A 24,861-nucleotide genomic window follows, 5' to 3' on the forward strand; every position below is an offset into this window, starting at 1 on the left:
GCTCGACTCGAATTATCGGCTCTAGTTGTACAGTGCTTCACGCTAGTCTTTCTTTTTTAAATTTTATTATATATAGGAAATTTTATAAAACTATATTTTAAAGTAAAATTAAAACATGTTTTATTATGATTATTTAGTATTAAAATTTTAATGAAATATTTACATTTTTATAATAATATATTAATACATTTTTATTGCTGTGTATTTTAGTTCAATAATTTATTGAAAGTTCTTGAGAAAATGATAAATAATAAAGTCAATGAACATGATTATATATTTATTAAAATGTGAAAATATTTAGTGAAGAAGAAGTGTGGTGATTAACTAAGTTGTTTAATGAGATCTTACCATCCAAGGGAATACCTGACGATTAGAGGAGAAACACTTTAGTTTCTATTTATAAAAATAAAGAAGATATTTAGAATTGTGCTAACTACATAGAAATTAAATTTATGAGTCATATTATGAAATTATGAGAAAGAATGATTGAGCATAGGTTGATATTGAAAACTAATATTTCTGAAAATCAATTTGGCTTCATGCCAGGTAGGCGACTACAGAAGCAATTTATCTACTAAGGGGATTAATAAAAAAATTGATGCAAAGGTAAATATTTACATATGATTTTCATTAATTTTAAAAAAAACTTATGATTGTGTATCAAGAGAAGTACTTTGGAAGACATTGAAAAAGAAGGATGTCCAAGTTGCTTATATTTGAGCTATACAAGACACATATGAGGGGGTAACTAGTAGTATAAAAATGGCTGGTGGTGAAATAAAAGACTTTTCTATAAAGATTAGACTACATCAAGAATCATCTTTGAGTATTTATTTGTTTGATTTAGTCGTAGATGTTTTGATTAAAGAAGAAATCTCTAAATGAATGCTTTTCGCGGATGATATAGTTCTTATTACAGAGATAAGAGAAGAGATTAATTGTAAACTTGAATTATAGAGGAGGACATTAGAGTCAAAAGGTTTTCATTTGAGTACGAGTCAAATAGAATATCTACATTGTAATTTTGATAAAGGGTCATTGAGTAGTAACTTAAAGTAAAATTGGGTGATCAAATCACATATCAAGTAGAAAGATTTAGATATTTAAGATCGATTAGTCAACATAATGGAAAAATTGATAAAGATATTGCACATATGATACAAGTTGGGTGGTTTAATTGAAAAAAGGCTAAAGGAGATATCTACAATTGTAAGATACCTAATAAATTTAAAGAAAAATTTTATCGAATTGTTATAAGATTAGTAATATGATACATTAGTGAATGTTGGACTTTAACGAAATAGCAAGAGTATAAAGTTGAAGTAACAAAGATGAGAATGTTAAGATGGATGTATGGATATACACGTAAATACAAAATTTAAAATGAGTGAATATGAGAAAAAATAGACATTGCACCTATTGAAGAAAAAATAGTAGAAAATCGTTTGATGTGGTTTGAATATGTACAAAAAAAGACCAACTTGTGAAAAGAGTGAAACATATGATTTTGAGCCCTGTCAAGAAGGATAGAGAAAAGTCAAAGAGAATATTTTTGAAAATTGTTAAGCGAGATCTTTTAATTAATAATATTTTTAAAAATTTAATAAATGATAGAGCACAATGACGTCATATAATTTATGTAGTTAACCCCACCTAGTGCGATAATTGTTGTTGTTGTTGTTGTTGTTGATCTATTGGAAGTTCTACAATACATTTAGAATATTATCAAATTTTTTTATACTTTTAATGTATTTAGACAATTTTGTTTAATTTTTAAAATCGAGTTTTCCTATAAGGCCACATTTTTAAGAGGCTCATAATAATAATAATAATAATAATAATAATAATAATAATAATAATAATAATATATGTTTAGCTAAAACATGGTCTGAAACTTTCATTCTATTTCAACTCCATATGATAATATACATGCCCATAATCTAAATAATACATATTAAAGAAAGGTTAAAACAAAATTAATTTGTTGAATCAGGTTAGATCTAGTAAAAAAACCCAATCCTTTATAATATGACAAATTAATATTTTCTCTATTTAAAAATATAAGATATTTTTATTTTTTCAGATGTAATTATTACTTTTTTTCAAAAAATTTTCTATTGACAGTGACTTTATATTTATTATATGGTGTTTAATAGAAGTAAATATAAAAAGATAGGGTTAGTTTAAAAGTAGGTAATAATTATTGAGGGCGAGACTCAGTTAAAAATACTTTACATTTTTAAATAGAGAGAATATTAAAATTCCTTAAAAAAATACCTATATTTAGTACCACCAACATACTTGTCTTTGTGTCTGACCCAAAAAAAAAACACACACACACCCACACTTACTTGCCTTTATGAGCAATTAAAAAGTTAATTTGTTGGTATGATTTTGTTGGTTGCACAACAACAACAAGCATTTATCTTACTAGGTGGAGTCGACTACATGGATTACAAGACATCATTGTGCTCTATTATTTATCAAGTTTTTAGGAATATTATTAATTAAGAGATTGCGTTTAACAACTTTCAAAAGTGTTCTCTTAGACCTTCCTCTACCCCTCTTAATTGGGCTCAAAGTTATATGTTTCACTCTTCTCATTAGTGCCTCCCTTGATCTTCTTTGTACATGTCCAAATCATCTCAACTGATTTTCTACCATTTTTTTCCTCAATAGGTGCTACCCTTACTTTTTCGCGTACGTACTCATTTCGAATTTTATAGTGTATGTCCGCACATCTATCGTAACATTCTCATCTCTGCTACTCCAACTTTATGCTCTTGTTGTTCCATTAGAGCTCAGCATTCACTACTATATAACATTGTCGATCTGATAACAGTACGATAAAACTTTCCTTTAAGTTTATTAGGCACCTTATGATCACAAATAACTCCTTTAACTTTTCTCTAATTAAACCACCCAGCTTGAATCCTATGTGAAATATCCCTACTAATTTTGCCATCATTTTGAATAATGGCTCCCAAATATCTAAACTCTTCCACTTGAGGTATAATTTGATCTTTCAATTTCACTTTCAAATTACTGTCAACTAGTCTCTTACCAAATTTATGACATAAATATTCCATCTTACTCCTACTCAGACGGAAACCTTTTGACTCCAATATCCTCCTCCATAACTCAAGTTTGCAATTAACCTCTTCTCTTATCTCTGCTATAAGAACTATATCATCCGCGAAGAGCATTCATTTGGGAATTTTCCCTTGAATATATTCTGTCAAAACATTTAAGATCAAGTTAAACAAATAAGGACTCAAAGATGATCCCTGATGTACTCTAATCTTTAAAGGAAAATCTTTGTTTGACCATTAGGCGTTCTTATACTAGTTTTTACCCCCCTCATACATATCTTGTATGACTTTAATATAAGCAATCCATACTCCTTTTTTTTTCCAAAGCTTTTCAAAGCACTTCTCTTGATATATGGTCATAAGTTTTTTCCAAATTAATAAAAACCATATATAAATCTTTATCTTTAAAACAATACTTTTCCATTAATCCCCTTAGTAGATAAATTGTCTCTGTAGTCGATCTACCTGACATAAAACTAAACTGATTCTCAGAAATACTTGTCTCCAATCTCAACCTGTGCTCAATTACTTTCTCCCACAATTTTATTGTGTGGCTCAAAAGTTTAATCCCTCCATAGTTAGTACAATTCTGAATATCTCCTTTATTTTTATAAATAGGAATTAATGTACTTCTCCTCTACTTATTAGGCATTTTTTCTTAGACCGTAAAATTACATTAAATAACTTAGTTAACCATCTCACCCTTTCTTCACCTAAACATTTCCACACTTCAATAGATATATAATTAGGTCCGTTGGTTCTACCATTTGCCATTTTCTTAAGAGCTTCTTTTACCTCCTTATCATGTATTATTCGATAGAATGACAAATTTTGTTCTCCTTCAATCCTCCAAGTTGCTAGATGAACCCTCTCCATCATTGAAAAGTTTGAAAAAGTAAGTCTCCTATCTATTTTTAATTTTATCATCTGTAACTAAAATTCTTTCCTCTTCATCCTTAATACACCTTACCTGTTCTAGATCTCTTGATTTTTTTTCCCTACTCTTAGCAATCTTATAAATGTTTTGTTTTCCTTCTTTTCATCTCAAGGCTCTTATAAAATTTTTCAAAAGCTTTAGAACGAGTTTCACCCACAGCTCTCTTAGTTTCCTTCTCAGCCATACGGTATCTCTCCTAATTTTCCTCATTGTTACACAAATGTATGGCTTTAAAACAATTCTTCTTATGCTTGATTTTGTTCTGTACACTATTATTCCACCACTAAGACTCCTTATCTCTTGGACCAGAACCTTTTGATTCTTCCAAAACTACTTTTGCAACATACCGTATCTTTTTAGCCATATCCTTCCACATGATATTAGCACTTTTCTGAGATTTCCAAATTTCTTTGTCCAAAAGATTCTGCTTGAAAATATCTTGCTTCTCACCTTTTAATTGCCACCACCTAATCCTTAGTGCTACTACTTGTCGACGTTTTTGAATTTTACTTATAATACACACATCAAGGACTAGGACCCTATGTTGTGTCGTTACAGCATCCCCAAGAATCACCTTGCAATTTTTACAGAGTCTTCTATCTGTGTTCCTAACCAAAAGAAAATTAATCTGTAACCTTAAGGCTCCACTTTTGTAAGTGATGAGATGCTCATCTCTCTTCTTGAAACAAGTGTTGGCAATCTTAAAATCATACGTCAATGAGAAATCAAGAAGGATTTGTCCTTCATTGTTTAGCTCTCCAAAACCAAAACTACCACGCACCTTCGCATATTGACTAGCCTCCCTCCCGACATGCCCATTAAAGTCTCTTTCAATAAGAATCTTTTCACTCTATGGTATGTGTCGAATCAACCCCTCCAAATCCTTCCAAAATAATTCCTTAAAACTGGCTTCTATCCCGACTTGAGGCGCATAAGCACTAACAATATTAACAGTCTCACGTCCAATTATCATTTTTAAGAAAATAATTCTGTCTTTAATTCTGCTAACTTCTACAACGTTCTTCTTCCACTCCTTATCCATAATGATGCCTACTCCATTGCGTGCGCTTACTTTTCCTATATACTAAAGTTTGAAACCTTGAATATCCTTAGCTTCTTCTCCACGCCATTTTGTTTCTTGTAGGCAAAGGATATATTATTTTACTTTGAATCGTAACCCCTACAACTTCTACAGATTTACAATTCAATGTCTCAATATTTTAAGTATCAAATCTAATTTTGCTTTCATGGACTAACCTCTTTAGTCGCGCATGTTCAGAATAAAGTGACAGCCTTTGCTCATTTAACATTACATCCAAATATCGATACAGCGATTCTAATTCACTTATTACTGTATTCAAACCATGCACGCATTACTTCACCTAAACGTCCAGAGAGGGAGGGAGGCTGGAATTTGATGGCGCGTCACCATAACAAAACAACGGCTAGCGATGTGGCGAAGTCGAACTTCCTTACCCCTCCCATGTGAGGTCCACAAGTCAAGACCACAACCATTCGTGTACTGTGAGGCGAGCCACTGTGGTTGCCCCCAGAAACTTCGTGGAACTTTGGTATTGAAGAGTCACTCACAAAGGTACTTCGCTTCTTCTTCTTGTTTCACTCTTCAGTTCTGGATTAATTTTGGAACGTTATGGTTGTCGTGCACATTCCTCTCCTGATTCAGATTCCGAATACTGACTGAAATGGTCAATCGTACACGCTGAAATGCTCAGACAAACTGATAACGTCACTTTTCTCACCCTTCGCTGAATTGAGTGTGGCAATTTAATTGAATCATGCAATTTTGGAGTTTGGTCCGAACCTAAGAAAAGAAAAGGGTTCTTTATTTCCTTGACCTTTTTATTCGTATGCCCAAGAAATTGGATTCGAATTAACATATAATTGATATCTTCAATTTTGAATATAGCTTTCCTTCTTTATTGTTGAAGGTGAGCCAACAATATGAGCCGATTCATTCATATAAAGCAAACAATACAACTTCAGGCAGTCCTGTATTTTACAACGTTGGCTATAGACCTACACGGACAAGAATTATTTTGCTTGTGACAGAATTACTAAAAATTCGAGAAAGTGAGACCCTTGTATTGTAGAATTGCGGCTTTGGTAGATGTTTTTACAGACACCAAAACCTTATTTACTGAGGCATAGATTCTGTCAACATGCGAACGGAGAAGTTCATTTGCTCTAAAGAAAATTTAGGCCGATTGGCTTTAGAAGTAACGGGCTGTTGGAATTGTTTATCGTCGCTGCAGGAATGAACTTGGCTTTCTCTTCATCTGCTTGTTATCCATATTCTGGAAAGACGGCCAATGGCCAGGTTAGGCCTTTTAGGTCAGTCTTTAGTACCACCAGGAAACTCTTCAGGCCTAAAATGTTTCCATGTTTGGCATCAATAGCCACCCCAGAATCTCAGGTTGGTGTTACTTTTTCTGTTCTGTTGCTTCTATTTTACTTTCAACTACTTCCTGTTTCTTCATGGTCAGCAATATTTGGGTTTGTAGGCATATGATATTGAATTAGAGGACAAGAAGCTCATACTTTTAAGTGCTATCCAGGAGACACAGCGGGGACTCTCAACAACTGCTGATCAACGCTCTTCCATTGAGGAGTCTCTGGTTGCTTACTTTCTTTGTTCACTTCTTCAGTATGATCTATATTAGTCTTGTTAATCTAAATTCTTTGCTAGATATTGTGAGGACCATTTAGGATGAAAACGACAAAGGAGAATGAAATTGATTAATATGCAATTTTCCGGGTTTATGTGTTTGGCAGGTGAATGTGGAGGGGTACAACATGGGTGAGCCAGTTGATTTGGTGAAGTTGAATGGAACATGGCGCCTGCAGTATACTTCTGCCCCTGATGTGCTCATTCTTCTGGAAGCCGCTGCTAGACTTCCTTTCTTTCAAGTACTAATAATGAAATTAAGTATCTTGTATTCATCGAACAGCTCAATATTTTCCCAATGCTAATGAATGCGTAAACAATTTACATCTTTTAAGTCAAGTCTTAGACTTCTATTTTTCTTCTGACAGAATACTCTTCCTGCATTTTCTTTTGTAATTATGAAGAAGTGTTTCTATTAATCATTTAGTGGTTGAGGCTTCAAATTTAAATCATTTTCTTATCTTGCACGTCTTCATATGTTGCTGTTGATAGTTGTGTTGTCAGTAGGACCTTACTGCTTTAGGATTCTGTAAAATAGGGTCATGTTTTTAACATTTTATTACCCCACTTGCCACTTTATTGTGATAGGTTGGGCAGATCTTTCAGAAATTTGAATGTCATGATCAAACTAATGGAGGTATCATTCGCAACATTGTCCGATGGAGTATTCCAAATTTGCTGGAGGTGAAATTTATTACTTCCTTTGGTTTATCCTGTCTTTGTCGACAGGCTTTAAACCAGCTATGATTATAAGTTCTGCAATTGAGACTTAAGATTGCAATGATTTGTCTTTCTTAAATTATAACTTTGTGACTTCTTTTCTTGATTTCCTCTTCCATTTCCGCTAAATTATAGACTAGCTTCCTAGATTGCGCTCTTCAAGAGATTATGAAATATACAGTCCTTGAGCTAAACATGGCTAAGTAACTTGTCATTTCTATTCCTGTTACTTGTGATAATTTCTAATTGAGACTTTACTTATTCATGAAAGATGCGTTGGGCTTTTAATGGAGTTGGTTATATTTCATCTTGTGCAAATTTGTGAAATTTGGAAATCATATTGAGAAAATTTGGACTTTTTATTCTAATATGTTTGCCGTCAGTCTTCTTGAACTTGTATGCTTCAACCTCTAGTGACTTTGTGGGTGACACCAATTCATGATAATTAGAATAGAAGAGAACGAGTTGAATAAAGGGTGGAATTGTAAATGTAATTTGCATGGCTAACCACCAACTGTCTCACTTTTAATACTTTGGGACTGCTAGTGACCTCTCAAAACATTCAAGACGAGGTATCCTATTGGTTTTAGTTTGTTGGGTAATAAGAGAACCAGAATTCTATACCAGACATATTTGGCGAGTTCAAGACATATCAGTTGTTTCCAAGCTAGAGTGATGTTTCAAAAGCATATTTATTTAGGGTGTTTCCTAGTATGTTAGAAATTTGAGAAAACAGTCATTGATCTTGGAAATATGATGCTTCTTCTGTTTAATGCCCTTTCCAGCATTTCATTTTCCTTTTAACCCAACTACTTGGCCCAAGTTTAGTTAGTTGGGCCAAGAAAATTGGATGAAATGTTTATGCTTGAGTTGTGATCCTGCTCCCTTGAACCTATGAGTAAAAATTTCTTGGCCTTACCCATACAGGACCAAGAAGGTGCTACATTGCTTGTATCTGCAAAGTTTTCTGTTGTTTCTGCGCGTAATATCTATCTTCAGTTTCAAGAGGTAATCAGTCTGGCTTACCAAAACATGCTTTCTTCAATATTTCAGAAATAAAACCTCTCAAACAGGCATTATATACTGCTATTTAATGATAAATTAACATAGTAGATATTTTCTTCTTAGTAATATGTTTCTCCGTGATAAATTAACTTATGTTTTTGTGCATGGATTATGCCTTGTTTATCGGGAGTAATTTTACTCTTTTTGCACAAGCTCAAGATGAAAGCTCTGTTACATAATGTTGCTGTGGCTTCTAATTCCTGAAACAAATGGACTTTATTCAGGTTGAAGAAATGATCCATCTCAGTTTTTTACTTGTCTATTTTATTAAAAAAATTACTAAAAAGATTTCACGAAGGAATTGGAAGTGCAGATAACTTGCACATACAACAAATATTTATAAAGATGTGCTATCTGAAGGCTCAATGGGGGAAGACAGAAAATATCAGATTTTTTATCTCTGAAAGCTAATGAATAGCAGTACCATATTCTCTAATTGTGATTTGACAGTTTATCTTTTGGCAAATACTCCTCTGCCTCAATGTTTAGATGGCTTTCAGTGGTACATGCTTCTAATTTAATTCCTTGAAGGAAGTTTTAAGGCTTAATATAAATGCACTGGTTAACATAAAACTGACAAGATAAAGATGGAGATGTTGTCGTTCTCAAAAGTATCAACATTACCCATCATACAGCAGAAGAGATCCTTCTACTATTGATATTTGGTGCAAGTTTGATTTTTTCTTCTATAATTAGTGTTTAATGAATACATAATATTGGCAGATCACGCTCCAAGATATAATTATTAGTGAGGAGCTACAGGCTCTAATAGCTCCAGCAATACTACCACGGTCTTTTATAAGTCTGCAGGTAATTAATTCAACATTAAGCAGCTACATTTGGCTCTAATATCTCATTGACATTCATTAAATTAACTCATGAAGCGGTGTCTGCTCAAAAACTCTGGTGACATACTTTTTACATGAATGAGTTAGTTAACAGTCATAAAATTGCATGTAGTTAACAGTCATAAAATTGCATGCACTCACGCATGCAAGTTGTGTATATGATATTCCAGTTAAGCTGTTACTTATAAATATATTTTATATATTCTGTATACATCCTTTGCAGATATTACAATTTCTCCGTACTTTCAAAGCTCAAATCCCTGTTAGGGACCCTGGAAGGTATATGATGTGCTGTTCTAGTTGGGGCAATCACAATAAATAAAATAAAACTTAATTCAGCTTTTGTCGTTTCCTTCTTGAGTAGGTCTATAATGGTTCTTATCAGAAAACAAGTATCTAGGGACAAATCTATTAACACTGGTTTTTCCCCCCTTTGGACCATAGGCAATCAGTAGGAGGGCTATATTACCTATCTTATTTGGATAATAATTTGCTTTTGGGTCGTGCTGTTGGTGGAGGAGGAGTGTTTGTGTTTACCAGAGCCCAATCTCTTTACTGATGAGCGATACTTGAACTTGCCCTACTTGGCAACTGTAGTCAATAAGCCTATATTTTGTTAGCAAGCGATACGGAGATCAAGTAACAAATTCATCAGGCAAAGGCTTATGCCCCAGGTATACTGAAGTTTTAGATGCTACGTGTTTTCTTAACCTTGCATCAAGTGTCTCTCAATTATGGTAAATGTTCAATTTTCATTTTCCTAGATCGCTTCATGTAAATTGCAATGACTATTTAACAACCCTTTTCTTGGTTGAGTCCTCAAATACTCATCAAAATAACCATCTAACCTGCATTCAATTGGGTGTCTGAAGGTTCCAGAGATTTATATTTGAACTTTCCTTTTGATGGTGAAATTGATGGGAATGTTGCTCATATGATACAAGTTAATTGGTTCAAATTGAGAAAAGCTGCAGGAGTTTTCTCGAATTGTCATAAGACTAGTCATATTATATGATAGTGAATATTGATTTTTAAAAGGACAACAAGAATATAAAATTGAGGTAGCAAAGATGATGATGTGATGGATGTATCAGTATATATGAAAAGATAAGATTTGTAACGAGCATATATGAGAAAAATGGGTGTAAATAGTAGAAAATTATTTGAAATAGTTGGGCCATGTATAGATAAGGCCATGAGGGCATCGATGCGAAGAGTGGAACATATAGCCTTAAGCCCTGTCAAGAGAGCAAAAGAAAAACAAAGAAAACATTCAAGAAAGTTGTAGGACGAAAGCTTTTGATTACAAATATATTTAAAAGCTTGGTTGTTGATATATCACAGTGACATAATACAATTTGTATAGTCAATCTCACCTAATGAGATAAAAACTGCTGTCAATGGTGGAGCCACATACAAGTGAGGATGGGCACATGCCTCTCTCGCTTGTGAAAATTACATCTAATGGGTAAGAAATTTAAAATTTCACACCCTTGCTTTTTCATATTTTGCACTTCATTTTTGTTAGTATTTTGAACATAAAATCCATTTGATTTTTTCGCTGAATTTAGAATCCAGATTTTTCAACCTTTTAACTTAAAGTCTAGTAACATAATAAATAGATATATAATTGATTTTTAATTATCAAATTATTTTTAAAATTATTAATTTTTTAAAAAGAAACTTGCCCCTTAATCTAGATCCTGATTTCGTCCCTCCTTGTTGTCGTGGTCTTATTCTAGCACAATCATATCATCCACCCATGCCATTCTAAAAAAGAAAGGAGGATAAAGAAAGTTTTTTCTTTTCCATTTGAAATATTTTTGTCTATATATATTTGTAAGGTGATGGAGGGAGGGGGACCGACACAAGGGCCATGACCCCCCAAGTTTTCAATTCTTTTAGTATTATATAAGTGTTGTTACATTTCCGTCAACTTTGCTCAACTTTATGCAAACTTGATAATATATATTTTTCAATCTCAATCCCCCATATGATTAAATCCAGGTTATGCCCCTTTATTGGTGTGAGCATGTGTGTTCTTATATATAAACTAGACTCATCTTATAAGTCATACCAAATCTAAGGTTAGCTACACTGTTCATTAGTGTATAGAGTGACTTGTTATAAGCTTTATATAATATGTGGATTCTTCCTCACAAAAGCATAAGTGAAAAAACAACTATTGGTATTTGTAGTTTTAATGTGTTTTGGTATAGATTCTTGTAATTTTTTTCATTGCTTCGGGTCCCTTTAATTTATTTTGTTTACAACATTAGTCCTTTATTTTTGAATATGTATAAAAGAATGATGAAATGGCATTAACAATGTTAGATATGCTGACTTATGCCTAATGCCATTAATTTGTGTTGAGGTAGAATTATGATTCAACATATTGAAATATGAGACGTGAAAAAAAAAATGGATGGACAAGGATGTTAATCTATTGAATTATAATTACATCTTAATACAGATTAATAATGTTAGTCACATGTCAATATATTTAACACCATTATTGTCATTGTATCATTTTTTGGGCATATTCAAAAATAAAAGAACTATCATTATAGACAGGATAAATTAGAAGGATGTAGAACAACGGGGAAAAAGCAAGAACCTATACTCAAAAGCCTTGAAATTATGGGAACTAACAGATGAGTCTACAACAACTGAAACAAATATGAAAATCCATAGACTATTTGCACGTTTTCCCCTTCACTTTGCAGACTGTTTCCTCTTTGCAGTGTCTCTGAAAGTTTTTTTGGCTCTGCCCAAACGTCTGGGATCCCTCCATCGAAAATATCAAGTTGGAGAAGAGCCTCAATCTGGAACTGAAACTAGAGCCATAACTTAAAGAAAGAAGAAGGAATGGTGTTGGCAGTGACGTTGTTATCTGCTTATCTGCACAGGTCAGTCTGATAATGGATGATGAAGATCAGAGTCAGACTCCAATAAAGCAGAACGGCGACCCATTCCCTCGACGTGAAGGCCTTGAACCAACCTCAGCCTATTAATTTATTCACCTTACCCACATTCAAAAATACACGAGTTGAGATTAGATCTTTGAAAATATAATATTATTTTCAAGGATCTTGGATCTATGATCAATGAATTCCATGCAAAAGTATCAAAATATAAAAATGCTCTGAAAGTTAAAACTCAGATAATGATATCAACAGCAAAAAGTAGCCGCGTCACAAGCCACAATAGCACCATCCCATGTCCCATCTTAACAAATACATGAAATTGAATTTTACTTATTTCAAAAGTTGTTCAATCCTATTTGTGGTTACAATTTTTGAGTTATATCAATTACAACCACAAATTTAAAGTGAAGAGCGCAATTTTTTTAAAAATAATAATAATAATAATATAAATACCTATTTCTAATGGTCGAGATGTCTTGACATGGAATCTGTGTCCCATCCCAAGTGTGATTTTTTCCCGTCCCATTATACCTTGTTCCAAGGTTGGTGGTGAGTCCCTTCTCGAGACAATTAGGCAAGAGATGGGCCAATTAAAAGGGCAGTCCCATGATTACTACTAACAAAAATTACTATTCTTTAGTCCTATTTATAAATTATTTTTAGCATGTTTTATTAAAATAAAAAAATATTAAATCTCATTAATTTTATATTAAAATTTAACAAGTTTCTACTTTTACTCCTAATAAGATTAAAAAGAGTTATTTTTAATACTTTTTCTAGTAGTCAATAAAGACAGAAAGGCAAAAATGAATGTAAAAATAGTGAAACGCCCTATTAATAGGATCAAAATTAATTTTATCTTGCTCTATCTTGTAAATATGATCAGGCAAGTATAATGGTTATAAAAAAAATGGATTATTCAGAAATGTTTTTGCAGTTACCAAATCAATGTGATTCCTCTGAACAGCAAATTTTCGTTAAAAATTCAACAACTTGCATGATGCTTATGATCTCTTGATTCAAAGGATTAGTTGAACATGGTTGAATACATGAGCTAAGCAAAATAACATAACTTCAAAGCTCAATTACAACATACCACATCTATAGCTCATTAATAATTCAACCTCGAATGTTATCCCCAATCACTACAAATTTTTGGTTAGTAGTTGAGAACTTGAAAGATTTCCAAATTAGACAAGTTGGTATATCATCCGACAATATCTTATTTTACAAAATGGAATACACGTTCTTTATTGGTAGAATCATATTCATGGCGATGAATTCAATTCTCCTCTTGCTTATTTTATATTCACATTTTGACCAAAAAAAGAAAGTACCTCCTTTCCTTATTTTCCAATATAATGTAATGCAACTTTAAAATTTTTTAATTTAAATAGAGATAAAATTGAAAGTTTATTTTATTTTTTGACAAACTTGCGTTAGGTGTGTTCAAATATCAGACCGGATTGGGTTAGTGCCTAATCTAAGGTTTGTTCTAATTTTACAACGGGTTAAACATGACAACCCATAGTCTAGTTCAGCTCAATATGAACCTGACACAAGATTGAGTTACTTGGTCTACCAGTTTACCAGACTAATCCGCTGGACCTCCCTAACTCAAATTTGAGCCATGAAAATGCAGCAGTTTTAACAGTCCTACCTGATTCAGATTAGTGTGAGGGTTTGAGGCTTGTTAAGCGGAAAGTACCAGGTGCAGCACATGGGCATAGATATGATCCCCTAAGAACTATGTTATCACCACTCTCAATAGCACGTTTTCATAACAGAGCTTAAAGACTTCAACGTGAGTTTTTTTAGACATAGTAGATATAAATTTACCAATGCCCTCAGCAGACTTTTTTTTTTTTTTTTGGAGAGAGAGAGAGAGGATGTTGCCATCATACTTACCACAAGGCTAGTTATTATATTATTAATTAGTTATGGGGATGATACAATGATTTTTCAGGACAGTATTATGAGGTTATCTGGATGCTTTCATCATTCATATAAAACTAGATTTCGTTTTACATCTCCGCCAGATGGGCGTGGAATTAAAAATTAAAAAAATGATAATAAAATATTTTTAAAATATATAAAAAATAATTTGATCCCTTGAAATATCATAATTCCTCTGAAGTCTTTAGAAACTTTTCTATCATTAATGAATTTATATAAACTACTAAATTGCCCTTATTGAAAATAAATAACTCACAACTTTTCTTCTTATACTCACAACTTTTCTTTTCATATTCACAATGATACAACAACAAATAAAGAATTTAACATACAAAATTATGATTTGCTGTTGCAATGTTATGAATTTAAAAAGAAAAGTTACAAATATAAAAAAAAGTTGTAAATAATTTATTTTCAACAAGAGCAATTTGGTAATTTATATAAATTCATTAATGACAGAAAAGTTCTTAAAAATTTTAGGAAAATTATGAAATTTTAAGAGATCAAATTATCATTTATATATTTCAGAGAAATTTTATTGTCATTTTTCCTTAAAAATTAATAGAGGTTAAATATTAATAAATATTAAATTAATAATTTCACAATACATAATACTGTTTGAAAGATGTAAAATAAATTGTATAAGCAATAATAAATAAATATAACAATAAAAACATAAATAATTATATTTTTTTAATTCTCTGAGTATGAATGCCTATAACAATCAAAGCATAAATAATTATATATTTTTATTTCTCGTGCGATGAATTAGGATAAAATAATTAAATAAAAATAATACTAAATATATATAATATAATAAATAAGTTTACATTATATAAATATATAGTTGTTAATAAAATATCACAACATAACCATACGTAACATCTCAATTTAAATCTTAATAGTTAATTTGGGTTAATAGAAATTTTAAAAAAATAATATTTAGAGGTAAGCAAATTAGTAAGAGATGATTATTAAATCTAACTTAGGATATAATTTTAAATTAAAAAAATTAAAAAAATTAAAAAAATAATAAAAAAATAATAAAAATAAAAAATAAAAAATAAAAAAAAAAATATTATTAAATTATTATTATAATAAAAAAAGGAAAAGGTATTAAAAAAAAGGGGAAGAAGAAGAAGAACAAAATTTGCTTTCGGCCGCCGCACAACAATCATTATGTATATAATAATAATAAAAAAAAGGAGAGAGAGAACAGAAGAAATAATAAAAAAATGTGAGACCCACTGAATTTTTATAAAAAATCACCTATTCCTTCGTTTCTTCATTCATTCCTTCGTGCGCGAGCTAAGGCAGAGTGAGCGTGAGTCGCCGGTGTGGGAGATCTGAGTTTTTAAGGCAAGAATTTTTAATAGGATATTTAGGGTGTGATTTCAAGTTTTTCAAGACTAAGTAAGTGTTCTAAAATTTTTTCTTAGTCACTCTTCCTCTTTGGTTTCTAATTTTGTGGTGGTAAAAAATTTAGGATCTGGAAGAGGGATGAATTTATGTTGAATAAATATGGTTTATGAGGTTGTTAGTAGTATAATAAATGTTCTAGAGTATAAATTTGTTGATGATCTTTGAATTTGTGGCTTATGGATCAAATTCTAAACTAGATCTAAAATATATGTTGATTTATTGAGGTTTAGATGATTATTTGGGATGAGAAATGAATTATTATGGCTATAGAATTATGATTCTAAGCTAGAGACTCAATTTTTAATTTTTGGATATTTTAGGTGCGAATTTATAAAATAAAAAGAAAATTTTGATAATAGAAATTAGTTTAAAATTTGATTTTTAGATTATTAATGTTTATTGATAATTAAAAGAGGAGTTAAAAAATTTTACTTAATAGTATTAACTCTAGATTGTATTACTGGTGAAGATTATGGTGAGAGAGAAATTTTAAGGAATAATTTATTGAAAAAGCCACAAGGTAACCATGCTTTTAATTTATGATTAGTGTTACTTCATGTTAATTGGGTGATTATTGAGAAAATTATGAATTTTGTAATATTATATAATTGTGCAATATTATTATGAATTTGTTTGATTATTGTGGGAGGTGTTGGGAGACTTGCTATTGTTGTTGTATTTATGTGCCACGTGGTACGCCCCTATTGGAGCTTAATAGGTGGCTTGTAAGGGCTCGGGCTAATCTACCTTTGGCCGGGTAATTTAGCACCGAGTGAGGGTTACGGCTCGAGGTTAATGGAGGGATATAAGGATAGTTGTTTGTGTGTATTGTAATATTTCTTATATTTTGTTGGAATTATATTATTTTTAGTTCCTACTTAGTAAGCACACGCTTAACTGTTTGTACACACTATCATAAATTGGCTTTGGTTACTAGGACTTTTGAGTCTCATTATGTGGTTAACAATTTTCAGGAAAAGAGCCACGAGTGACACGTGGAGGAGTCCCAGAGGCTTAGTAGCATAAATTCACTGTCTCTTTTGGGTATTTGATTTATGATTTATAATGTGTTATATTGCCAATATTAGGGCTTTTTGTTTATTGACAATTATATGAATATATAAATGTAATCATGCCTTTCAAACTATTTCTATTTTTGGTACACTTTGGATGACTGTAATTTTAATATTTGTTTACTTTGGATTGGTTAAAATGGCATGATTATAAGGCCAAATAACTAGCTTGTGTTGAAAATTGACTAAATTATTTATTTTACTTGTTGGGAGTATAAGGATGGACAAATGTGATTTAGTTTACTTGTTGGGAGTATAAGGATGGACAAATGTGATTTAGCCTAATGGCATGTGGGAGGTAAAAATTTATCTGAAATGTTATATTGTGTGAGTTGAAGCCAATTATAAAATATTTTATATTAAAATTATTGATATAAAAATGTGTTGGGTGGTTGTAACCCAACTATAGTTGAGTTAAATTATTTTTTTTAAAAAAAATTGGTGTGTTACACCATAAATCAACCTTATAAATTATATTTTTATAACTTGTTAAATACAAGTAAATTTTGATTAACTTAGACATAGGTAGGTTTAAAAGTATTTGTATTGTACTTATTGGCCCTATTTGATATGTAGGTTTGATATGTAGGTCTCAAGTTAGAGGGATTGGGATTGTGATTGAAATTGGGATTGGGATTGGGATTGGGAGTGGGATTGGGATTGGGATTGAAAGTAAGAATGAGGTCTTAAAATCATATTTGATATGGAGTAATACTTCCTTTTATTTTATTTTATAATTAAATATAAATTATGAAAGACTATAATACCCCTTGAAATTAAAAAAAAATTGATTAGAAGCCCTTTGGAGAAGCCGCTGGTTCTAAAGCAATTTGAGATGTTCTTCGTGCACGTCCTTTTTTTGTTAATTCCTAAGCTTCTTGCTGTTCCCATTCATAGTGGATTTCTATTCTTTTTCATGTGCGACCAGTCTCTCGTCTCTCTCTCACAAGGACAAAGCTAGGTCCTCCTTTTACTTGCCTCATTGATGCTTCCATCATCGCCCAGCCACCAAGTCCAAGATGTATTGGAACTCGTTGCACTTCAAGGGCAAGTACATTGATTTCATCTGGCGGATTGAATCTCGCCAAGGTCACCACTAGTGGAGGGGAGGCTTGGTTCATTGATCATTCTCCTTCTTCTCTCATCTTCAATCTCCTTCTCCCTTCAGATCTAGTGGTGGCATTGGTGGAGCATGGCGTTGGTGTCGATGGACGGTTGTGTCAACGTTGGCGAATAAGAGGGGCATCGGCATCAGCATTGCTTGATCTGAAAGTGCATTGATTGAGTGAGGGCTAAAGGAGAGAGACGAGGGTGAGAGGTAAGGGTAATTTGGTTTGAAAATAATCAAACCTAGGATTAATTTTCCAATACCATGAAGGGTGGTGGTATTGGGTAATCCTACCTAGGTGAGATTGGGATTGAGATTAAATTTCTCACTCCCTCATACCAAATATAAAAAGGTGGGATTATTCAATCCCAATACCAGTCTCACACTCCCAACCCTTCCTATCAAATAGGGCCATAGTTGTCAAAAATTTTTCACAAAATACTTTCAAATAATATTATAAACTTGTGAAGGGTCCAAAAATAAAATTAACTTTAAAAAGGGTATAATTTTTTGGATTTTTTTTTGTATTTTATTTTTTTTTAAAATTTTTTATATTAGGATTAGACTCATCCAATTTCTTGAAAATCATTTTGATTTCATGCTCAAGTTTTGACCCAGCTCAATAACAACTCAAGTGTGGTCCAACCTAACTCAATTATAAAAATAGTTTTTTAATTCAAATCGAGTCATTACAAAATCCAATCAATGGCCATACAGGTCTGATTGTCTGATTCAGTTCTTAAAATATATATATATATATATATGCATACTCACTTAGGTCATATTTATAAATAAGACATATTTTTAAATTTTTATTACAATTTTTTTCTTTTATTTTTCATTAAACGTTAGTGAGACAAAATAGATTATCAAATATATATAATAGTGACAAAGTTAAAAGTTTATTCAATTTTTAGATAAAATTAATAAATTTTAGGATTTTTTAAATTTTGATAAAATATGTAATAATTTTTTTTATAAATAAAATTAGAGAAGTATATTATATATTTTTTTTGGCCAAAGAGAAGTATATCATATAGAAATAACAGGGAAATGTGTTCATATATTTTGATGATGATGAATTTGATGATTGGCGTTTTTTTCCCCTCAAAGAGTTGATGACTGATGTTGATCATTTAAAGGGGTTTTTATTGCAGTAAATGTTGAATTGTGAGTCCTTATTTGTGATTTCGTTTTTTATGATCATCTTATTTGCATTCACTCATTCACCCTATCACAAACTTGAAGAGACCTTGGCGACGCAGGTTAGGTCTTTCTGTTTGTCCTTTAGCTTAACATAACGAAAATGGTTTGCCAGTTGTAATTTTTCTTTTTGTTTTCTTTTTTATATTTTATTGTCTTTTGGTGGCGTATTAGAAGCGAGTGGTCCCCATCAACAGAATCCATGTACGTTCTCACAACCTCATCCACTGCCTACCACAGGCACAAATGGAGTTTTCGAGCTCCAAGCCTCCAACGCTTCACAAAGATTCCAGAAAATTAATTTTTACTTTCTAAAAAAATTAAATAAAATCCAAAGGTGAAAATAAATATGACGTAAATAATCAAAAATATAAGAACAACAACAATTAAGACCTCACTAACCCGTCCAAGTCCATCGCATAAGCATTTCACGAGCGAGCACCAAACTCTCCAAAGTCCAAAGCTTACCGCTTTCTCTTATTTCCACCGTCTGCTTCTGAAAGTATGTACGTCCTCTTGATTCGTCCAATTCACATAAGTTTAGTGTACAAACAACGTCTCAGCTTTCGCATCCCTGAAGATTTGTTTTTCTTGTTATTATCGTAGTATTTTCTCGTGGAAAGAAGAGGACTTTGAGTTGAATCGATGAAAAACTAAAATGGGTTTCTCATCGGATTCTTGTTTCTAGCCAATGGTGTTTCTCTTTGTTTCGTTTTTTTGGTGTTTTCTACTTGTTTATGGTATCTTTGAGGTTGTTTCTATGCAGATTTCTAATGACCAATAATTATGATGAAGAAGATTCTTTATCGAGTGAAAATCTATTTGGACTTCTGCCTGATCATTTGCTGATAGAAATTTTCATTAGAGTCCCCGTGAAAGAGTGGCCCCATATATCTTGTGTTAAAAAGCACTGGGCTAGTCTTTTTCGCAGTGAATGCTTGTGGCAAGCGGCTCTAGCTAGCATTTTCCTTCGGCAGATCAAGCTCGAAGATGGCCTGGGCCTATTCCTCGAGGTTTAAGCAGGAGGTAGCATTTTTCTACCAAGAAAATTGTTTTCAACATCCGTAGAGCAATTATTATAACCTCATCGAAGTTCTGGAATGATTTAGCCTTCAAAAGTTACTTCGATTTTATGAAGATTGAGTTACCCGATTCCTGTTTGACAAAATGTTTCGGTGAACCTGACTTCCACAAGTATATATATGATGCCTCAATTGCGTTTGCCCAGAACAACAACCTAGACCGTTGTCTATGCATCTGTCCAAGCTATCATTGTTCTACAATAATCATATCAGAATACGTAAAAATCAGCTCTTATTTATTGCAATTACTCACCCGAAATGGGTGTTTTTCTGTAATGTCTTCTGTCAGAATCAAATACTCATTTATATCCCAAAAAATAATCATTTATATGTAATCTAAGCTTCACAGTTCTATGCATTTAGGACATGCAAAGTATGTGTTTCTGACATTGTCTTCAAATGGTTTCAGGAGATTCATGGCCTTCTATATAAGTAAACAAATATTTGCTGTGGACGGTGAGGTAGACGAGATTGTTGGCCATACTTATCTGTTTTTGAAAGAGCAGCTTCAACTTTCAATTATGCCACCTCATAGCGGAATACTTCATGGAACCGTTATTGGTGTGGCCCCTCTGCTTTTCTTTTTATTTTATTTAGTGTGGGATTCACGGCCAGTGCATCGTTGCGATGCATTTAAAATAAGCACTAACATAACCAAGAAGAATTCAGAATGTGGATTAGATTTTTCTGTCTTTATTATGTTTTTCAACTACACTGTTTTCTGATCTTGCCTGCTTCTTTGTTGTTAATTTATCTGTGCCTGCTTCTTATGATGGACCAGATCTTGCATATATATGTATAACACTCTAGTCAAATTAAATGTACACTGTAATAACCTTGATTTGTTTCCGAAACTGACTTAAACCGACCGGGTGTCAACAAACCTTAATGAAATTTAGCTGAAATTTGTTGTACCTTGTGTAGTTGTTGGTAAGAATCACTGTGTTTTATTAGCAGATCAGTTCATTGCTTGTGGGAAATCAAGAGACTTAGCCCATGAGCTTGCTTCACTAATATGGCTTGCAGTTCTAGACAATTTGGAGGAAAATGAGCGCACATTTACCTTACTTAAACGTCTAGCTCAAGAGGGGGATGTAAGTGCTTCTCTTACTTCAAATTTTTCTTCAAGATTCTTCCCTTTTTTCCTTGCTAGCTTTATCATCTGGAAGCTACGCCTTATCTGGATGAGGTGCCTAGTTTAAGACAATTATTCTTTTGTTAAGTGTTGCTTTGATTATAATGTCAAAAAAAAAAAAAGTTACTACTCCTCTAGTCCTTAATATAAAGCAAATTTAACCAACTTCGTATTTACTGAAAAATGATGGTTATATTCTTAAAACTGTTAAAAAGTAGGTAACTATCCAATTTTTCCTTTCTTTGCAATTAATGGCTTTAATAAATTGTTATCTAGGAATTCAAATGATAATAAATAAAGAAGGGCTAAAATTTAAAAAATTATTAATTGTTCTAACTTATCCTGATATTAAGGATACAAAAATGCTTTCAAAGTTCGTTTTATACTAAGAACTGGGTGGAGTATATTCGTTTTACTGCCAAAAAAAGAATAAACCATTCTGATTCGCCGATTTTACTATTTACCGTTGTAAAGTGATGAGAGAAAGGGTGAAACATAAATCTAGTGTTAGCCCTGCACAGAACCATCCTTATCCATGAGAGAATCTAATCCTGATAAGAATAGCAGATATGTTGATCTTGCAGAAGATTCTTCCTAGAGTACGCCAATATGACCAATCATTTTATTCCTCATGGAGCATCTGAATATCTGGTTTTTTTTATTTAATTTTTTGGGGTTATTTTCGGCAGGTTTTTCTGCCATACCCGTACACCAGATCAGTGAAAGTCCAATGGAGGGTGTTTGAGAAGCTCTTCACAGATTTCCGTGATTGCCTCAACCATGTAGATTACTATGATACTTTAGCATGTGCTAAGAGCAGGTTTCAGCCAATACCATCTGCTTGGTTGGGATTCTAAAGATGGCTAATCATTGCTCCTTTCATGTTCATTCTTTTATGTGCTTTCTCATGAGACGTGATCTGGATTAATCACCTTTTAAGTTCGAACCATTAAAGTGAAATTTGCAAAGTTTATTCGTCACCTTGAGCGAGCAGCACTGAGTGAAGCCATTAGAGAAGCTCAACTCAGCTGTGGCAATTACAAGATCATCCTTCAACCATTAAATGTAGTAATCTTATTGCAATATCATGGTGAAGATAAGATGTCTTGTGCTATTTATAGCTTTATTTCATTTGTGAAAGTGTAATTTATATCTTCAATTTTTCTGTGAGATTTGATTGTTATAAACTATTCTATTATATGCCACTGGAAGTGGATTGATTTCAGATTTTCTCTCTTCTTTCCAATTGCACAATGTTCTGGTTTACTTTAGACTAAAATTTATTTTTTTAAAAAATTAAATACCTTCTCTCCATTATGATTTATGATCTATTTGCAGGTGTGTCCTCTTAAACTACAAAAATTAAATACCTTCTTCAAGTATGACTCGTGCAAGTGTCTCATCTTGATTTGTATTCAATTAAAAAAAAAAAAAACTGTCTAAACTAAATGGGCCTATTGTCCAAATTGTAAGGTGTTTTTCCTTAACTAACCTTGATCCAAAATATAGATACTAAGTATTTTTAGAATTTTTTTTTTTCATTTTACCCTTTCATCTCTTAACCTAGTTTCTTGGATAGCATGTAAATTTATCACATTCTTCTCACTCTATTAGTAAGTTTTATATCACTTTGACTTTCACACATAACATCACTCGTTAAAAAATTATTGATATAAATACTGAAGAGAAAAAAAACTATACATATAACTAATTTATCAAAGACAAGATCATTGTGTTGGAGTGTCTGGCCAATACCACCATGCATCCATCCGTAGGTACTTTTACAAATTTTGACAATATTATGTTGCATTTTCTTTTTGTCAATGTTTTTTGTTAAGAAGAAATAAAAATGATTTTATTTGTTAGTTATCATAGGTATTTTATTCATGCATTCGTTTCCTTTTAACATTTATATTACATTTTTTAATTCACCTTTATTTGGAGTTGATCTGCTAATTGTGTGTGTATATGCATAAAAGAATGTATAAATAAATAAGGAAAAATCACATCAAAGGACATGTGAAAAAAGATTTTGCAAATAAAGACTGAGAACGAGGCACAATTCAATAAAAAAAAGTTAATATTATCATTTTAACAGTGATATATTTTTTATTGATTCTTCTTTGCAATAACTTTTTTCACAAATCTTTGAATGCAATTTTTCCAATAAATATCCATGATTTACCATAATCTTAAAATTTAGAAATTGGTATATTTTACATATTACATGCTTGATTATATGTACTAAATGAAGAATATTTGAATTCAAATTTTTTATTCATCGTTATATATAAATATAATCAATATAAAACGGTTAAGTATTTTTTTACTAAACTATTTCCTGAAAAACATCTAGTGTCATAAACTATTTATTGTAATAATTTTGCTGTTAAAACATTTGATATTTAATATCAAGAATAAATATACTATGTCATATTTATTTCAGAGGTGAAATTATTACCAAAAATAGTTTAGGATGTATTGTGTTTGTTGAAAAATAGTTCAAGAGTAAAAATGTACTTTAATTCAATTTAAGATGTATAATATACATTTTTTTTGAAAGAAAGTCAGAATTTATTAATTAAAACCATAAAAGGATACAAGTTAAAAACATATGACCTAATTAAATCTAGTACAAGACCAAAAAAATGAAGGCCCAAACAAATGCAAGCAGACGCAAAAATAAAAAATCCAAGCCATAATTATTGACATTGGACCATGAGAGGATGGAAAGAAGCTGAGATAAACATCTTGAAGGACACCATGCCACGCACGAGAAATTGTTGCATAACGCCATCTTTGGAAGAAGGTACATATTGAAGAAGCAACAAGGACTATAATCCCATTGCTGAAAAAGTAGCCGATGGATGAAAAGTCTGGTAGAAGCAATGGGGACCAGGAAAAATAAAGGTGGTGGGAAGGAGAGGAGATGAATGAATCAAGAAAAGAGAGACAAGTTCTCCTTGTCTAACAATCACCAAGGTGCAAGGAAACATATTGAATCTTGTTGACAGTGAAAGTTTGAATTAGATAGCTAAATTATATTATTTAAAGTAAAGGTACATTTTTATTTTTAAAGTATTTTTTAAGGAGCAATACCTAAAATTATTAAGATTTTAATGTTGACCATTAAGAAATTTAATGATAAGAAAATAATGTATTTTTAATTACTTTAAGAACAAACTTACTTCAACTAATAGTTGAGGAGGTTGGGTACTCTTTGAAAAATATTTTAAGGATAAAAATACATATTTATTTTATTATTTATAAGTCATGAATAATATAACTTCTTTTTTAAATTTTATGTAATCCATAAGTCATGCCTGATTTAAAAATGAAGGAGTGGATGTAAAATTTTTAACTCATTGATATTAATTTGTTGCATTAATGAATTTTGAGTTGGCAATGGTTGATGGTGCATTGCATTTAAAATTTAGATTTAGTAAATATTATATTTAGATGTAGACCCTCCTACAACATTCCGTTGTAGTCTAGTTGGTTAGGATACTCGGCTCTCACCCGAGAGACCCGGGTTCGATTCCCGGCAACGGAATAAAATATTTTTCGCCTTCCTGCTAAACGCTTGGACCTTACGGTCATTATGAGT

General features: G+C 31.8%; 2 protein-coding genes and 1 non-coding gene across 11 annotated transcripts; all 3 read left to right on the forward strand.

The window, feature by feature from the left end:
• Window positions 1–5,466: 5,466 nt before the first annotated feature.
• LOC129291603 (probable plastid-lipid-associated protein 10, chloroplastic) lies at window positions 5,467–10,283 on the forward strand. Of its 2 annotated transcripts, none has more exons than XM_054929060.1 (9): window positions 5,467–5,623; window positions 6,303–6,463; window positions 6,552–6,665; window positions 6,823–6,957; window positions 7,304–7,399; window positions 8,363–8,443; window positions 9,224–9,310; window positions 9,572–9,627; window positions 9,793–10,283. In XM_054929060.1, the coding sequence occupies exons 2-9, from the start codon at window positions 6,305–6,307 to the stop codon at window positions 9,905–9,907; spliced, it is 843 nt and encodes a 280-aa protein (XP_054785035.1). In that variant the 5' UTR covers window positions 5,467–5,623; window positions 6,303–6,304; the 3' UTR covers window positions 9,908–10,283. The 2 variants fall into 2 exon arrangements, with proteins under 2 accessions (XP_054785035.1, XP_054785036.1); XM_054929061.1 differs by having other exon boundaries at window positions 6,606–6,665.
• A 9,103-nt stretch (window positions 10,284–19,386) lies between these two features.
• On the forward strand, window positions 19,387–22,479 carry LOC129291710 (uncharacterized). Of its 8 annotated transcripts, none has more exons than XM_054929198.1 (5): window positions 19,387–19,539; window positions 19,804–20,063; window positions 20,529–20,680; window positions 21,074–21,213; window positions 21,944–22,479. In XM_054929198.1, the coding sequence occupies exons 3-5, from the start codon at window positions 20,536–20,538 to the stop codon at window positions 22,109–22,111; spliced, it is 453 nt and encodes a 150-aa protein (XP_054785173.1). In that variant the 5' UTR covers window positions 19,387–19,539; window positions 19,804–20,063; window positions 20,529–20,535; the 3' UTR covers window positions 22,112–22,479. The 8 variants fall into 8 exon arrangements, with proteins under 8 accessions (XP_054785173.1, XP_054785178.1, XP_054785172.1 ...); XM_054929197.1 differs by having other exon boundaries at window positions 19,441–19,539; window positions 19,644–20,063; XM_054929200.1 differs by having other exon boundaries at window positions 19,441–19,539; window positions 19,957–20,063.
• A 2,255-nt stretch (window positions 22,480–24,734) lies between these two features.
• On the forward strand, window positions 24,735–24,807 carry TRNAE-CUC (transfer RNA glutamic acid (anticodon CUC)). The gene has a single exon. It is a non-coding gene; the product is annotated as a tRNA-Glu (tRNA).
• Window positions 24,808–24,861: the final 54 nt, after the last annotated feature.

The sequence above is a fragment of the Prosopis cineraria genome, unplaced genomic scaffold, assembly GCF_029017545.1.
Source record: "Prosopis cineraria cultivar Desert tree isolate PC_DT_omini unplaced genomic scaffold, ASM2901754v1 PC13, whole genome shotgun sequence".
Taxonomy (NCBI): domain Eukaryota; kingdom Viridiplantae; phylum Streptophyta; class Magnoliopsida; order Fabales; family Fabaceae; genus Prosopis; species Prosopis cineraria.

Coding starts and splice junctions, on each gene's coding strand:
- LOC129291710 (XM_054929198.1), top strand. CDS start 20,536: ATGGCCTTCTATATAAGTAAACAAATATTTGCTGTGGACGGTGAGGTA. Junction 20,681..21,073: donor ACTTCATGGAACCGTTATTG/GTGTGGCCCCTC, acceptor GTGTTTTATTAG/CAGATCAGTTCATTGCTTGT. Junction 21,214..21,943: donor GTCTAGCTCAAGAGGGGGAT/GTAAGTGCTTCT, acceptor TATTTTCGGCAG/GTTTTTCTGCCATACCCGTA.
- LOC129291603 (XM_054929060.1), top strand. CDS start 6,305: ATGAACTTGGCTTTCTCTTCATCTGCTTGTTATCCATATTCTGGAAAG. Junction 6,464..6,551: donor TAGCCACCCCAGAATCTCAG/GTTGGTGTTACT, acceptor TTGGGTTTGTAG/GCATATGATATTGAATTAGA. Junction 8,444..9,223: donor TCTATCTTCAGTTTCAAGAG/GTAATCAGTCTG, acceptor TAATATTGGCAG/ATCACGCTCCAAGATATAAT.